This window comes from Equus asinus, chromosome 23, assembly GCF_041296235.1.
Source record: "Equus asinus isolate D_3611 breed Donkey chromosome 23, EquAss-T2T_v2, whole genome shotgun sequence".
In the NCBI taxonomy this organism is placed as follows: Eukaryota; Metazoa; Chordata; class Mammalia; order Perissodactyla; family Equidae; genus Equus; species Equus asinus.
Window position 1 is genome coordinate 67,406,467 of NC_091812.1, and position 16,503 is coordinate 67,422,969.

The 16,503-nt window shown below is 48.6% G+C and overlaps 1 protein-coding gene across 2 annotated transcripts in view; it reads right to left on the reverse strand.

Annotated features, from left to right (window-relative positions):
• FAM120A (family with sequence similarity 120 member A) overlaps positions 1 to 16,503 on the reverse strand; it is a 110,755-nt gene that overhangs the window by 31,459 nt on the left and 62,793 nt on the right. For both annotated transcript variants that reach the window (XM_044756744.2, XM_044756746.2), the window contains exons 8-10: positions 9,929 to 10,016; positions 7,995 to 8,222; positions 5,264 to 5,438 (exon numbers count right to left, since the gene is read on the reverse strand). In XM_044756744.2, the coding sequence (XP_044612679.1) occupies positions 5,264 to 5,438; positions 7,995 to 8,222; positions 9,929 to 10,016 (491 nt within the window). The remainder of the gene's footprint in view (positions 1 to 5,263; positions 5,439 to 7,994; positions 8,223 to 9,928; positions 10,017 to 16,503) is intronic.

The window sequence follows — 16,503 nt, forward strand, 5'->3', positions numbered from 1 at the left end:
GCTTTGTGGAATAAAGAAGTTCAGATTACTAGAACAGCTTTCATCAAATCACGGGGAAATGTTCATGACAACCAGTTTTCACACGTATTTGAACAGCCCACTAATACTGTTGTGTTAACGTACTCTGTTTTATAATATAACCCACAGTGAACAGATTAAAGTTTATTTTTAATTAGCAGTACCAATTATTTGGCACAAACAAAATTTCTAAAGCAAACTGGAGCAGGAAAAATCAATGTTCCTTTTGGCTTTTCTTGATAGTTAAAAAAAGCAGAGAATCAATATGGGAAAACCCTTTATAAAAATAGTATTGGCAGTCTATAAAGCTGCTTCCTATTTCCATAAATTCATCTCATGTGTCTATAATTTACATTCATCTACTTTATTTTACTTAATTCTGAGGTACTGCAGAGACTTGTTACAGAAAACAGAGGTCAGTTTCGTTAAGTGGACGATAATTTTAAAATGTGCAAATCACTGGGCTTTACTTCCCAGATTTTTAACTCTTCAGCCACAGATGAGGCAACCTCCTATCCTGCAGTCTTTCCAGAAGCTGACCCCCTTCTTCACCTTCGGGGGTTACCAGGGGAACCCTGGGCACTGAGGGGGCTCCAGGGAGAAGGGCCAAGGGGCAGAAAAAGGCAGAGCCGCCTCCAGGGCCAAGCGCCTGTGGGAAGCAGTCGCCCATCTGGATTCCACCCACGAAGGCCTCCAGGCCAGGGCCAGCTCAGCCCCCAGCGCCCATCTCCAGGCCCAGCCTTCGTCCCCACAGCTAGAGACAGCTCCCCAGTCCCACCTCCCTGCAGGCTTCCGCTTGCTCCCCCCGTGGCACTTGGAATTCCACCACAGTGACTTCAGTAGCATTCTGCCATAATAAACAGCATTCTGATGAATTCCCTAAAAGTAAAACAGTAGAACCTAGGGATGGACAGAGAGACAGAGAAAATAAACCGCCAGCACAGAATTCAACGGGACTTTGACAGGCTGGAAGTTTTTCAGCACCTGACTGTAGACATCCTACTTTAAACATATGACTGTAGAGATGAAACTGTGTCAGTCACATGAGAATTCATGGTGGATTAGGAACACTTTATCCTAAGCCTTAACCAGGAGATTAGATTTCCCAAGGGACACACATCTTAAACCTAGTGAGAGTCCCATGTCTTTAAAGAACGCTGTAGACTTCACTATGCCCTGGACTACTTGTCTCTGACAACAAGCCACCCGGGGAAACTCAAGAGGCGCGGTGAGTTCACCAGGAACACGCATCTGCACACACGTGTTCTGAAGCCGTGCTGGAGCGAGACCCTCAGGTCCAGAAGTGGCTGCACCACCTACAGGGTAGGAGTTCGCCTCGAATCACGCAGCACAGTCCGGTGACCAGACTCCAACGTGGACGGCAGGGCAGCGGGCACACGAAGGACAAACCGGCCCAGGACCGCACGGTGTGCTTGCACGTGGGTTATGAATCTCCAGCAAAGCATCACAGATCCACCTCATCCACGTATGGTCCAAGAGCAACTGTGGGTCCAACAAGACTCCCACAGACTCATCCTTCAAATCCCGTCAGCCAAGAACTCCCGAGACCATTCCCGGTCAGCCTCTTTCACCACAGTCATTCATCGTCATTTCCCCATCTATCCAGGGCGTCAGGAAGCCACAGCATCTTCTCCTGAGGAACACTAAAACACGCAGTCACTTGGCAGCTGCTTCAGGCACAGATACGTAAACCAGTGGCATCCTCAGAGTCTGTGTCAGAGTTAGCTGGAACCGAAGGACTGGTCCTGGGGACTCACATCAGTGCACGCGCTGTTACTCAGATGTGAGGTCCACAGTGCACAGACCGACTTCTCACAGGAGGTTTGAGCAGGCTGGGGGCATTCAGGCCCAACACTCACGGCAGGTTCTCAGGATGAAATCCTTCCCTGTGGAGAGCTGGGGTTCCAGTTATTGTGATAATCAGCGACGCGTATCACTGACAAAAACCTGTCCTATAGGCTGTTTTTCCCTTATTAATGTAACCAATGCATGAAACAAGTCCAATTTTATCAGTTCCCTAAAAAGGCCTAGATTCTGCAGCCACATATGAAAATCTCACCCACTGTAATTACAGAGCCAAACAAGTCTCTTAACTTGTACACTCAGGTCAAACCGACACACCCTCTGTCCCGGGGCAAATTTTTATTCGTAACGGCACTTTCATAACACATTCCTTGAGGCCACATTTAAGTGCCAGGGGCTGACGCTGCTCCATCTGGGCAGCGGGCACAGGGACCGCCCTTCCTTTCCCATCTCGAGGTTTCACCTTTGCCTCAGCTCAGCAATGCATCCCTGCCCACCCCCCTTTCTGTCAGAAACATCACTCTCTCCAACCCTCAGAGGCTCCCCCAGCCTACAGAAAAGTCAAAACCCAGGTTCTTAAGTTCCCCGAGCAGAAAGACCACAGCGTGCCAGGCGCAGACCCTTCACAGACCCTCAGCGACGTCACATACTCCCACGCATGGGGTCGTCTCCCACATACCATGTCTCGGGTCTCCACTCTGACAGGCCATTGGCCGGATGAGTTACTCACTCTTCATTAGTGCCAGACACTCCTCTGAGAGGGATGCCCACAGCAGTAACAGACATAGACCCTACTTCCACTGAAGAAGTATCAGCTCCTAAACCTCGCTCAGCCAAGTGCAGCCTCAGCCCCTCCTCGTAGAGAAGCACCCCACTCCAGTGTGGCCCCAAGCCCAGCCCTTTCCCTTCCTACCAGCTGGCTCCCTTTTCCAAACCACACCTGAGGGATCCTCACCCAGTGCTTCTTGCCTTCGCCAAGAAAAGGGGCACAGGCCTGGCCCCACCCTGCCCTCACATCACTCCCTCTCCACTCTCCTGTTCTCACTGATAAATTCAGAGACCCAGGTACACAGCACTAACCTGACATAGTCTCTGTCCTGAGGCAGAGCGAGGCGGCAGGGGACGGAGGCAGAGGGAGGAAAGTAAATAGGCACCTTGTGGATTCTCTGAAGATGCCATCTGCTGAGGACATGGCATACCTCCTTCCCCTTTCCTTTGGGGTCCCCAGAGCCTCCTCCAAACAAGGTCAAGGCCCCACACCCAGAGACTCAGAGAGCTGCCCTGACTCCTCCCAGAGCACACTACCTTCTCCACTTTCCCCATCACCCACGCCACGCCCTCCAGCCCCAGCCAGTGCACCCATGGTGGGCCGGCACCCACCATCTCTGTGACAGCGCCAGGCCCTGCCTCGGGGTCTGCACTCAGCCCCTCACCACGATGGGCTTCCCTCTGGCTGGCGCTCAGAGGGTGTGGGTCTGCCCAGTGAACACCCTCCCCTGCCTTCTGCTTCCCCTAAAGGACGCCTGCACCACCACGTACAAAACACCAATGAGCAGTGAGCACGTTGCACGCTGCCAGCTGCGTGCTCGAAATTTTAAACCCACAGGCCTGCAGCAGGGCAGGAAAGGCTGAGACCTCACCCGAGAGCGCCTGCCCCACAGCTCAGCCCTGAAACACGACCTCTAAACTGGAGGGGAGACCACGACAGCAGGCGACAGCAGATGAAGGGATGCCCACCGCCCACCAGTGCGGTGCAAACAGAGCACACCAGCCATACCCAGGCTCCTCAATGAAGCTGAAAACACTGTAAAGGAGAGCCCGTCCCAGGGTCCACTTGAGGGCCCCACACTGTGACCAGTGAAAACACCTGAGGGGTTTGCTGCATAAAGGTAACTGTGTTGCGCTGGCCCGATGGCATAGTGGTTAGGTTTGTGGGCTCCACTTCGGCAGCTCAGGGTTTGCAGGTTCACATCCCAGGCAGGGACCTATACCACTTGTCAGCCATGCTGTGGTCGTGTCCATATACAAAATAGAAAAGACTGGCACAGATGTTGGCTTAGAGCCAACCTTCCTCACCAAAAAAAGGTAACTGTGTTTTTGGAATGCACAAGCAAATGGAAGAAAGAATATCCTTTCACTGTGAAAGCAATGCAGTGCTATGGGGCTAAGGACACAGAGGAAGTGAGCTGCACCCAATCCTGCAGCACTGGACGCTCCAGGCCCAGCAGAACCAAGGGGCCAGTGAGGAACGGAATGGGGACACAGCTGTGGGGCCAGGGTGGCTTGGGAGGGGGAACAGGAAACTGATCGCCCTGTGCAAAGTAAGAAGGTCCTCCTTTCTGAGCAGAGGAGTCACATAGCATGAGAGGAGGAGGGTGCACGTCAGGACACACCAGCCTCTGAAGAGCATCCGTAGAACATGCGGCATTTCATGTGGCGTCTGCAGCCTGACAGAGGCCCTGCGGAGCCAGCATCAGCTCTTCTTTCTAGTCACCATCACACAAGCCCAGCAGCCACTCCCAGGACAGCTACCCTCGAGTAAGGGCTGTGACGGATGCTTCATGTTAAATGCCTACAGACTTACAATTCTGTCACGGTAATCAAACAGAAAACCTACGACTCCACAGAACTGGGGTTTCAGCATTGCCAGGATCTCCCTAGTTTAGAGTTCCACAGGTGAGACCCATGCCCACCCTCGTCCCTGAGCTGGTCAGCTGCACGTCACCAGGCCTGCGCTGACCCGCCAGACAAGCAGGTGATCAGTCACTAAATATCCTTAGTTTGAAGGATGGTCTAGTCAATCTACAATTTCTGCAGTTCACAACATTATCTTAGACTGTATGTATTTCCCACTAAACACACTACAGTGACTTGTACCACAATGGCCCACCTGAAGATGGAAAAGGCTCTGACCTCAACTTTGGCCAACATTTCACACAACGCTTCCCTCCCACCCCCCAAGGCAGCCAGCAGGAGGTCTCCGAGGAAAGTCATTCCCGGGCCTCTCAGACTCAGAGCTGTACACAGAGACACACCAACTGCACAGAAGGGGCCAGAGGACAGTGGTAGAACCCCCAGAACACTGAGCCCTGTCCTGTGGACACCGGAGCAGACGCTGCTGGCCCCTGCCTGCGACGTGGAACCACAGCAGCATGGTGATCCTCAGCACCCTTTCCAGATCAACCTTCCGTTTAAAGCGTAAACCTGCCATTTACATTTTACCAAGTAAACAACATGACTCGGACATTAGTGAGTGAAAAAAGCCCGTGGCTCATCCTCCTTTCCTGAGGCCCCGACGAGCCCGCCTCCTTTACACGGGGCACTCGGGCGAGCTCAGTCATGATCCTTCTAAGGCTTGAGAAAATGCACAAGAGGTTACGAAGTACCGAGGAAAACAAACAATGGATTTTACAGTACATACATTCTGGTGGAAGTCTGTTCTTTCTAAAAGCAAGTCTCTCAGTTTTCTTTCTGCTTTCTGCCAAGCTAAACAGGACTCCGTAAACATACTGGCGAACTGGCCTATAGAGCAGGGCGGCGGGAGGCAGGTCTTTGCTGGCTTCATCTTCAATAGAAACAGCAATTTTGATTTCACCCTTTGCATGGAAGAAAGCAGAATAATATTGCACATTTTTCATGTTGAATTTACAATAAACTCACAGAAATACACTGCATTACCCCCAGTTAATGACATTGCAATTCTATTCCACAGCAATTGCTTAACAACTTGCCTACATTGAGACGTTTAGGGAGAGCTCATTTAACAGTTTGTAGTCAAAATACGCACTCGAAGAGTCAAAATAAAATCCACTGTTTTATTTTTAATCTGGAACCAAGAATGAAAGAAAACTACGTGGATGATCCCAGTCTTTGAAGTAATCTAGACAGGTAACATCAGACAACAAATAGAACAGAAAATCCTGAGGATCCTGAGGCCTTGCAGATTTTATTTGCGTCAAGACGGTCACGTGAAATGAACTTGTAATTTCCAATGACCTATATGACATCCAGGAAATGGATGAAACCTGAAAATAAAATGATCAAATTTTCTTTACCAAGCTCTTCCATGAAAATTACCACATGCAGAAGCCATCTACCTAGGAGAGCTCTCTTCAGTGCTATTTGCTTAAAGTCCTCGGCAGGCAGCGGGCTCTGGTGAACGCAGAGGCCCAGGCAGACTGTCTCCGGAGTGGGAGGGTGCGCACGCCGCAAGGGCTGGGCATGAGGAGTCCACTCTGCTCACGCTCCATGGCCAACACGGCAGGGGTTCCGCTGCAGGACCCACCAGGAGACACCTGACCACTGTAGACTCTGCCGTCCCATCTTAGATATTTTACGGCATCAGGTACACCAAGAGATTTTGCAAGGAATTTTATGTATATTCGTAACACAAAAATATATTTATGACCTTCCATTAAATTTATTGGTATACACTCTTAATAATAATTTCATAACATTTGCACTTTCACATAAATTTAGTCCTCAAATTGGTCTTTTCCCTTGTCCTCAGCACCCTCCTCCTCATCAGCCCAGTAGCTCCACGTGGTGTGCACTCCCCTAGGGGGACCTCCTCTCACTGTGACGAGGCTTCCTGGCTCTGTGTGGCTCTGAAGCCCCGCCTCCCTGCAGGTGTCTCAGCTGGGACAATTTAGTACCAGAGCTACTCAGCTCGCAGGAAGCAATGTACTTTGGAGTCTAAACTTTTCCCTAACATACTGAAAACTTCTATTCCCTAATATACTGAAAACTTCTAAGTGGCATTTTAAAATCTGAAAAGACAGTCGAGTTCACTTTTCTCAAACTCAGTCATCTGATCAGTATTTGCCCTTGAAATTGGTGAGCACTGAAGAGGAGGGCAGTCAGTCTGTGTCACTCAGACTGATCCAACCGACTGTCCCGAGTCAGATCTACCAGTGTGGGCGGGGCGGAAACAGCTGGTCCAGGGACCTTACATCCCAAACAACCCCCAGGGAAAGGGCGCACTCTCCCAAAAACCTGGGTTCCCTTAAACTTAGCAAAATTCTCTTTCCACAACAGTAACTTTTCACTTACCCTTATAATTTATGTTGGACCTGAAAAATAAAATGTTTACCTTGCAAGCATAATCTGAAAAGGGACATACATGCATACCCATATCAAAAAATAACGGATGAGACTAGGAGGCAATTACAATTGAAAAACAAATTAAAGGAGCTGAGTAAACAGTGCTGGACTAACTATTCTCCATGTCGTTTAAGTTATAAAAGTAAGCAGTGCTCAGATTACTCAATTAATGGCTGAAGTCCCACTTGGGAGTGCTGTGGAACAGGAGTGACTGCTGCATTTGTTGATTCCATTCTACAAACCACAGACGGATTACAGAAAATAGGAAGAAAAAGGCCTGATTATATATGGTGACGTAGATGCTGATGAAAACAGGTTAGAAATACATGGTAGTAATAAGCCAATTCTACGTGAGCAATCTGGTCACCAACGTAACTTGTTAACCTATGGGTCTATGCGGATAAATACTACAAATCACTGAGGAAATTTTAAATCCATTCAAGACGCCAAGATTCAAAAACAACCAATGCCACACTGTGCCTCTACTAAAGCACACGTTCCAGACACTAAGATGCAAAACCATGGCACTGTGTAAAGGGATAGCTGAGTTTTCTGACTATGCATATGTTACAATATCCTGCATTCCATTCTTGCTGTACGTGCCACAAAATCACCCTCAGGGAGGTAGAGGAACGAGTTAAAGTGCAGGAAGCACTATCAGCCTCTCAGAAGGGGGCATTTCTAGGACAATGACAAATCAGACTGTATGTGACATCGGAACTAAAGCTGACACTACGCGTAACCACGGGGTGAGAAATCTTGAAATTAGAAATTAAAAGAATAAAATTACAAGTCAGAAAACAACATATTAATTAGAAGTTTCAAAAATATTTTATATTAAATTGAAGGGGAAAGTGAGACTTTTCCCAAGTTGTTCTTTTATTTTATTTACAGGTGTAAGTTTTCATCTTTTTTCCTCCAAGTTTAAGAAGGGGGAAATGAACTTTGTTTCAAATAGTTTACAAGATAAAAAACCATTCCAAAACGAGCAGGAGGGCACCCCCACAGGAGTAACCAGGGCAGGAGGCCACCCCTGGGCCTGCACGTACCTTCGTCAGGACGTGGAAGATGTAGGGGTACATCAGCCCCTTCTTGTGCCGGTGCTCGGCCACTCTCAGCACCTCAGGCGCAACAGGGGGCAGGGGTGGGGTGGTGATGTCCATGTGGTTCCTGGTGGGCATGGACAGGAGGCACGGGATTGGCTGGACAGTGCCAATCTGGCTCCCCTTTCCTTCAGCGAGCTGGCTGCCCGAAGAGGCAGTGGATGAACCTTCTGCCTACGAGCAACGGGCAAGAGGAGAAAATGGGTTCAGGTCACGTTTCCACACCTTTACCGTGTCTGTGCACTTGTAACACAGAGTCCTGTCTGGAGAGGTGTGATGAACAACTCCACCACTGAGGACGAGGGGTGGAGAGTGGATGCCCACTGTGCCTGTGTCAGGGGGAAGCCTGGAGGATGTTGCAGCTTTTGCTGGGTGACCCCACGCATGGCTCCTTTGGCGAGGCCCCATGGGGTGAAAGTGGCTTTCTGTGGTTGCCACCCCCGGGCAGCCACCCCGTCAGCTAAGTCCTGTGTTTCTGCTTTCCTTGGAGACCCTGCCTAGACGAGAACTAACACCCAGGGAGAGAATGTCATTTGTCACGATTACGTGACCAGAAACTCATAGAACTAGGACTCACCTCTAGGCCTGACTCAGACCTGCTCTTCACCACCACAGCCGGTATTTACAGAATAAAGAAAACCCACACTTGGCCATTCTCTTTGGTCGTTATACAGCCCCAAATTAAGTATAAGCAGGAAACTGTTTACCGAAAATTACAGCAAAAATACAAGATAATCCCACTTAAAAATGATGAGTTAGATCTATATTTGCTGACATAGAAATATGTGCACGATATAACGTCAGTCAGAAACACTCGTGCTGTAACAACCAACCACCCAAATCCGGCAGGTCCTGCACCAACAGGAGCACGGATGCTAATGGACCCCTCAGCGATGGCTCGCTGCAGCGCAGTGAGACCCAGGACACAGACAGCAGAGGGGGACTCCTGCTGCCTCTTTGTGAACTTCAGCAAAGTCCCAATGGTTTACGAACAGCAATTATTATTTGTACAGTAAAAGGCTTTTTTTCTTTCTCACAATAAATGTTGGGAATTATAAGTACTTCTTTATTTTGGCCACACTAAAGAATAGACATTTTTCTGTTTTGAAACAAAATGTATTCTTTACAATGGTATGTAATTAAGTGCTTAATTTTACCCTTTAAAACACAAAATGCTAAAATCAGTCTTAGGAATGACTCGTGGATGATTGACGAGTGTCTCTTGTACTGTCCACTCCCCAGATGTAGACCTAAGCAGCTGGAAACGCTCTGGAAGATGCCTCGCAAATAACAAGTATCTGCAGAGCACATCCGTGCTTATGGACAGGACAATCACTCAGCAGCGAGCACTTCAGAACTTTACACAGCTTTCTGATACTCTGCCACCTCGCACTTACACAGACAAGCCCCCCTGCAGCTAGAGATAGGCTCATCCCAGGGTCATGGGTGGGGGCAGACGTGGCTCTGCATGTCAAAAGATCCTTCTAGAGGTCACTCTTAACAGGCAGATGGAGGAAAAAAGGGGGAAATGGAATTTAGTTTATTTTCATGTTTAATGTATACACCCCAGGTGCCTTCTCACTTAATCCCCACAAAAACCCCAGAGAGATGAGGGCTCTAGAAGGCTCTAAGTCCTTGCTAAGAGTGCAGCCAGCAGACGGGGGAGGGTTTCACCAGGCCCAATCATCCCGGGAAAGAAAGCAGGCGGGGATGGTGGGGCCCTGGGGTCCTCTTTCCCCTCCCCTGCCCTCTCCCCCAGTGTCTGTGACCCCTCCCCACTTCCCCTACTGTCTATATTCTTCATAAGGCTTAAAAAGAGAGAGGGCATTGTGTTTCAACTCCACCTGCTGGGCATCAGGACTAAAGAAGAAAACAACTACCTTTGTTTGGTCTCCTGGGTCTCCCCGTGCTTGAGGCTCCGAGGGGCTTCCTGTCTTCTCCCAGCCGATTTTGTTCCCACTGATATGGCTGCACAGAAAGTGAAGAGGACGACTGATTAGTGTCAGCACCCCCACACGCCCATAGGATAAGGGCCGCGCTGAGCAGCCGTCTCGAGGACATGGGGTGCTGCACTGACCCCATCTCCCGAGACTCCAACCACAGGGACACTCGTGCCCACTCCAAGCAGCCAGTGGTGACCCCCGCTGTGGGGAGGAACATTCAGCACCTGGCCCGGGCCGGCCACACAGCCTGGAGACCCAGGTTGTGCGAGCACCCAGCACACAGAGGGGGCAGCCCGGAGAGCCAGGATGTGTAAGCACCCAGCACACAGAGGAGGCAGCCTTGCCTTCAGGGAGCTCAGCCCTTTGGGAGAAATGAGATAAAACTCACATTTAACTGCCAATCATCAGGCAGCAGAAAAGTGTCATCTGGAGCAAATGCTACTCATAACTTACAAATAAACATAAGGGATCACGTGCCACGTGACAACACGGCACTGCAGCCCACCGTGGAAAGGACGTGGGAGCCAAGGCTGGTGACAGAGAGGGAAAGGACTTGCAAGCTGGGGGAGCGGAGTTAACTGAGTCTTATCTGGGGAATGGCTTTCTTTGGCAAAGTAGTAAAAACCGGGTTGGGAGAAGAGATGGGGAAGATTAGAGTGTCTCAAATGCCAGAATGAGGTGTTTCAATCAGCACTTTTTAAAAACTGTGGGTTTTGACCCATTAGTAGCCTGGGAAAACAATTCAGTGGGTTTAACCAGAATTTTTTAAAAGCTGACATGGAACAGACCAGATGCAGGGAATGTGGTATGAATGGTATTACTTTGTAAGTTCTCTGTTTGTGTATTATGGGCCACAGTGTAAAGGGAAGTTTACTGTGGTCCCCAGGCAAACTCCATGAACAGCATTAACCTTGGGGGAGCAGGGACTCTGCCGGAGCAGGGATCAGGCCCCGCCCCAGAGCTGCAGCCCCCAGCAGATGGGATGAAGTCACTGTGGGGATGGCAGGGGCAGCTCCAGGCATCCACCCTTCACTCATCTCTCTCCTGCAGGGTTCCTCACCAAAATTAGCTTCTAAATCCAGTGCTGGCTACAAGGCACACCGGTGCAGAGAGTTTTTATTTGGCGTGCCTTTCTAACTGACCCACGTGACAGATGGAAGGATTTTAAGACCCACTAATTCTCCAATTTCCAAGTGTCTTCATGTTAGTTCCATAACAAAACAAATAGCTGCAAAAGAACAGGAGAGATGAGAAGGGTGTCCCATCTTAAACCAGGAACACTGTCCCATGTGGTCATGTCTGAGGGCCTCGTTCTAGCTCCTCAATCCCAGTCACGGGACAGGACACCTTAATGCCTCCACAAGAAACGGGGGCAGTTGCCCAGCATCCAGGCTCCTGGTCTTCAGTGAGGACTCAGAAATCACAGCTCTGTCCAAGAGGCCAGTCACAAGTGCGAGCTCAAACGACAACTGTGCAAAACCAGAGGAAACTCTGGTGGGGAGGGGGAGGTGCCCATGGGGAAATGCAGGTCTCCTACAGGCAGAGCGACTCATCCTGTCTAATTGAGAGAGAGACGAGGCCTCACAGGGGAGAGCAGATGAGAAGCTGGGGAAGGTCGAAAGAGAACTCTGGCTGCCCTGCTCTTCACTGAGCGTGCACCAGTCAGCACGCAGTCGGTGAGCTGCCCCACGCTAACCACCATGACTGACCGCGAGCAGTCTGTCAGCAAGGAGGAAGGCAGCAGCTCTGAACTGACCTGGAACGTGGCATCAGCAGAGCCGCTTACGCACTTCCTCATAGACAGGTCACTGACGTTTATCCAGTGAAATTCTACAACTAATTACTTGGCTACTTACAAACTTTATAAAGAGACAGAACATCTATTACTTATAATTTTAAACATTTAAGTATAACATAGCTACAAAAAAACACACTAGTCACGAGTACATGGCTTAATGAATGTCCAGGAACTGAACATGCCACGTAGGCAATAATTGACATGCAAGGCTGACAGCCCAGAAGCCCCCAAGCCGCTGCAGAGACTTCCTTCCCCAAGGACAACGCGGGAGCCGTCTTCTCACGGACTCACAGGACGTCACTACATGTCCTGCACACAAGCTCCTGGTGGGGTCCGTGGAGGACAAGCATCTCCCACGCTCTGCTGGACAGCAGCCCTCCCTCCTCACGACAGACTGCAGCCTTCAACACGCGACACCTCGGCCTGAGTGGCTTGGCCGCAATGGCATCTCAGGGCAGCCTTCCCAACCTCCTCAAACCTGCGACTCTCACGCCGTGTTTCCTTCACGGCCTGGATCACATTCAGCACCATTTCTAATTACTGCGAATGAATAATCATACAATCGTAGCATAAGGGTGCATGGCAAAGACAGTGCAGACCTGGCTTCTCCTTCACGTGACATCACAGAGCCACCAGACACGCAGCCCCCAAGGGCACAGGCCCTGGGTCTCTACATGGCACGGGGACAGTGTGGTGTGGAGACCATGCCTCACTACGAAAGTGGAAAGCCTGTCCCACGAAGATCACACAGAACCTCTATTTACAAAGCTTTGTTTTGTTCTACACAGATTATCAAACTAAAAATGTCATAATCTATACGCTCATGTGGCCTTCTAATAATCGTATCACAAAATCTAAAATTCTGCCTGAAAAGCAGCTTGACAATAGCCAATTTTTTTAAAGTCCAGAATATCTCAACAGGATAACTATATTCCTGATTTATAACTTAAAAAAACAAAACATTTGAATATGACAAATGCCTTATCTTGAAGAACAGATGGATTAGGAATTTCAGAATCTTTCTACATACAGTCAAGTTTCATTCTACCCAACTGCTCACATCTCACAATCACCCTTGGAACCAGTGACGTGGACACAACATTGCATCAGCTGTGCCTCGGGAGACCTGCTGAGACCACACAGGCCACAGGGGAGTGGAAGGCCCGGGCAGGAGGCTGCGTGCACTCCCATGTTGAACCCCTGCACACCCAAGGCAGATAAGATCCAGGCTCAGGAAAGGGATCCACACTTAACCACACCTCCATTCCAGGTGACAGAAGACGACTACCCACCCACCCAGACAGTGGCGGTGAGAAGGGCCAGCACCACACTGGCCCAGGGACCCTCAGCGGTGCAGTGAGGCCTCACTCACACCAGGACATGCATAGCTTTCTCTGCACTAAAGCTACTCGTGACAGCAAACCATCCTACCTGCGGAATTCTCTCCTATACGTTTTTCTGGTCAGCAGGCTGGTGATACCAGGATGAAATGGACTGGTGTCCACTTGCACCAAGTGTAAAATTGTCTCAGCCATCACAGTGCGTTTGCACTCCTGTCCCCACAGCCATGAGTGTAGGTTGCCATGACAGAGCAGAAAAGGAAAGTGGCACTGCCCACAGGCTGCCCCACTAGTCAACATGAAAGAAGGAAAAGCAAGCAAGACCAAAGCAGGGAGACCTGTCATGGAGCGGCAATGGGAGGGCAGACCCACGGCAGCAAGGCCAAGTGTGCGCAAGGCCCGACATGCACAGCCTCTGAGGAGACTTCCAACAGTGTGCCACCTTTTCACTTCTGCCTGCTCTCAGCTCGCGAACCGGGGCACTCAGTGCCACCCGCTCTCATCTGATAGAGCCCAGACCTCTGGCCACAGCTCCCTGGGAGGGAAGTGTGGGACTCACACACGACACCCTCCATCTTCCTAGCCCCAAACCCAGCTACTGTCACACATTCAGGGTCATTCACTAAGTCAGGAACAGAACAAGTGTGGTCCCATCCCCACGTACGTACGCAGCAGGCACAGGGAGGGCGGCCGCCTGCTTCTCCCTTGGGCCTCTCCCACCCTTGAGGGAGGTTCAGACACCAACGGGTGGGAGCTGAGCTCCAGGCAACATGCCCATGCTGCCGGTGGTAGGAGAACAGCACAGACTCCCCGTGAGGCACAGAGGAGTACGAATTTTTGCCAACACATGAAAGTAATTCACAAGTGTGTTTATGAGAAGATGTTAGAAATGTTACCTTGTGTTAAAAAGTCAAAATATAAATGTAAACAAGCTACTTGTCTGGAACAACAGCCTAACAACTGGAAAGGAAACTCTGGCTGATGTAGCCTGTCTGGACCAGGGACGCTGGGGTAAGGTAAAGCATGATTCTCTGTGGACCACACAGCTTCCTCAGGAAGGAGCCAAGAGGACTCAAAGCACAAGGAAAACATCAATTCCACTTGGAGGAAAGAGACATATCAGAAGCATATTTCCTGGGACACCAGATCACCTTGCTCTGAATGAAATTCTTTATGTGTTTCACATTAAAAATGAAACCAGATCAACAAATGGTGCTGGGAAAACTGGACAGCCACATGTAAAAGAATGAAAATTGACCATTCTTTTTCACCATTCACCAAAATAAACTCAAAATGGATCAAAGACCTAAAGGTGAGACCTGAAACCATAAGGCTTGTGGAAGAAAACGTAGGCAGTACACTCTTTGACATCAGTATTAAAAGGATCTTTTCGGACACCATGCCTTCTCAGAGAAGAGAAACAATAGAAAGAATAAACAAATGGGACTTCATCAGACTAAAGAGCTTCTTCAAGGCAAATGAAAACAGGATTGAAACAAAAAAACAACCCACTAACTGGGAAAAAATATTTGCAAGTCATATATCTGACAAAGGCTTAATATCCATAATATATAAAGAACTCTCGCAACTCAACAACAAAACATCAAACAACCCAATCAAAAAATGGGCTGGAGACATGAACAAACATTTCTCCAAAGAAGATATACTGATGGCCAATAGGCACATGAAAAGATGCTCATCATCGCTGATCATCAGGGAAATGCAAATCAAAACTACACTAAGATATTACCTTACACCCATTAGAATGACAAAAATATCTAAAACTAATAGTAACAAATGTTGCAGAGGCTGCGGAGAAAAAGGAACCCTCATACACTGCTGGTGAGAATGCAAACTGGTGCAGCCACTATAGAAAACAGTATGGAGATTCCTCAAAAACTTAAAAATAGAACTACCATACGATCCAGCCATCCCACTACTGGGTATTTATCCAAAGAGCCTGAAGTCAGCAATCCCAAAAGTCCTATGCACTCCAATGTTTATTGCAGCATTATTTACAATAGCCAAGACATGGAAGCAACCTAAGTGCCCAGCAACAGACGAATGGATAAAGAAGATGTGGTACATACATACAATGGAATACTACTCAGCTGCAAAACAGAACAAAATCATTCCATTTGCAATAACATGGATGGACCTTGAGGGAATTATGTTAAGTGAAATAAGCCAGCGAGAGAAGGATAATCTGTGTATGACTCCACTCATATGAGGAATTTAAAATTATGGACTAAGAACAGTTTAGTGGATATCAGGGGAAAGGTGGGGTGGGGGGTGGGCACAAAGGGTGAAGTGGTGCACCTACAACACGAAATGACAAACATTAACGTAAAACTGAAATTTCACAAGATTGTAACCTATCATTAACTCAATAAAAAAATTAATTAATTAAAAAAAAAACAATGAAACCAGAGGGGCCAGCCTGGTGGCATAGTGGTTGGGTTCACACACTCCGCTTCAGCAACATGGGGTTCATGGGTTCAGATCCCAGGCACAGACCTAGCACACCGACTCATCAAGCCATGCTGTGGTGGCATCCCACATACCAAATAGAGGTAGATGGGCACAGATGTTAGCTCAGAGCCAATCTTCCTCACCAAAATTAAAAAAAAAAATCAGAGTTCTAGTTTTTCATTGTGCCCACAGACAGTTTTTAATAAGAGTGATGGATGTCACTTACTGTGTTACCCCTCAGCTAATTTAATTCACAAAGAACCCAGAGGCCTCCCATCCTTGCTGGGTGCACTAGGCTAGGGAACTCCAGGTCACACAGCCACAAGTGGCACCCAGAACCTGGGAGGAACAGCCATGTGAGGTTGCAGGACCAGCGCCTTCCTGAGGTTCACCTTCCACAGCCCAGGCCTGGTCCCATGGGGGCCACGTGGGCCTGCAAAGCTCATCCGACAGATGCTGCCATGACACGACACCTTGGAACCAATGTGCACATAGGGGACAGGGAAGCAGAACAAGTCTATACCAATGAAGCCAAAAGTGGAGAAAAATTAAGTTAGTCTTCTCTCTTAATAGGGCTTCTAAATATCCATTTTAAAATGTCAGTAATGACATACAAAAACACTGAAGCAATATTCAGTGCACATGTACATATTAACATCTATACACACAAATGAGAACACATACTTACAAAAGTATATTAAGTCTAAAAAAGTGAAAAAGGCCAGGTGCTGTCCCTGAGATAAGATCCGATTATTGTAAAAACCATGTTAGCATACATACACAAAAAAAGGTGTTTGAATATTCACCAATCTTTTGAAAACAGTTGTATCTCTAGAGGTGGGATCATGGGGGATTTCCTACATTGTACTCTCAAATGTTTTGAGTTCTATAACTCTGTACTG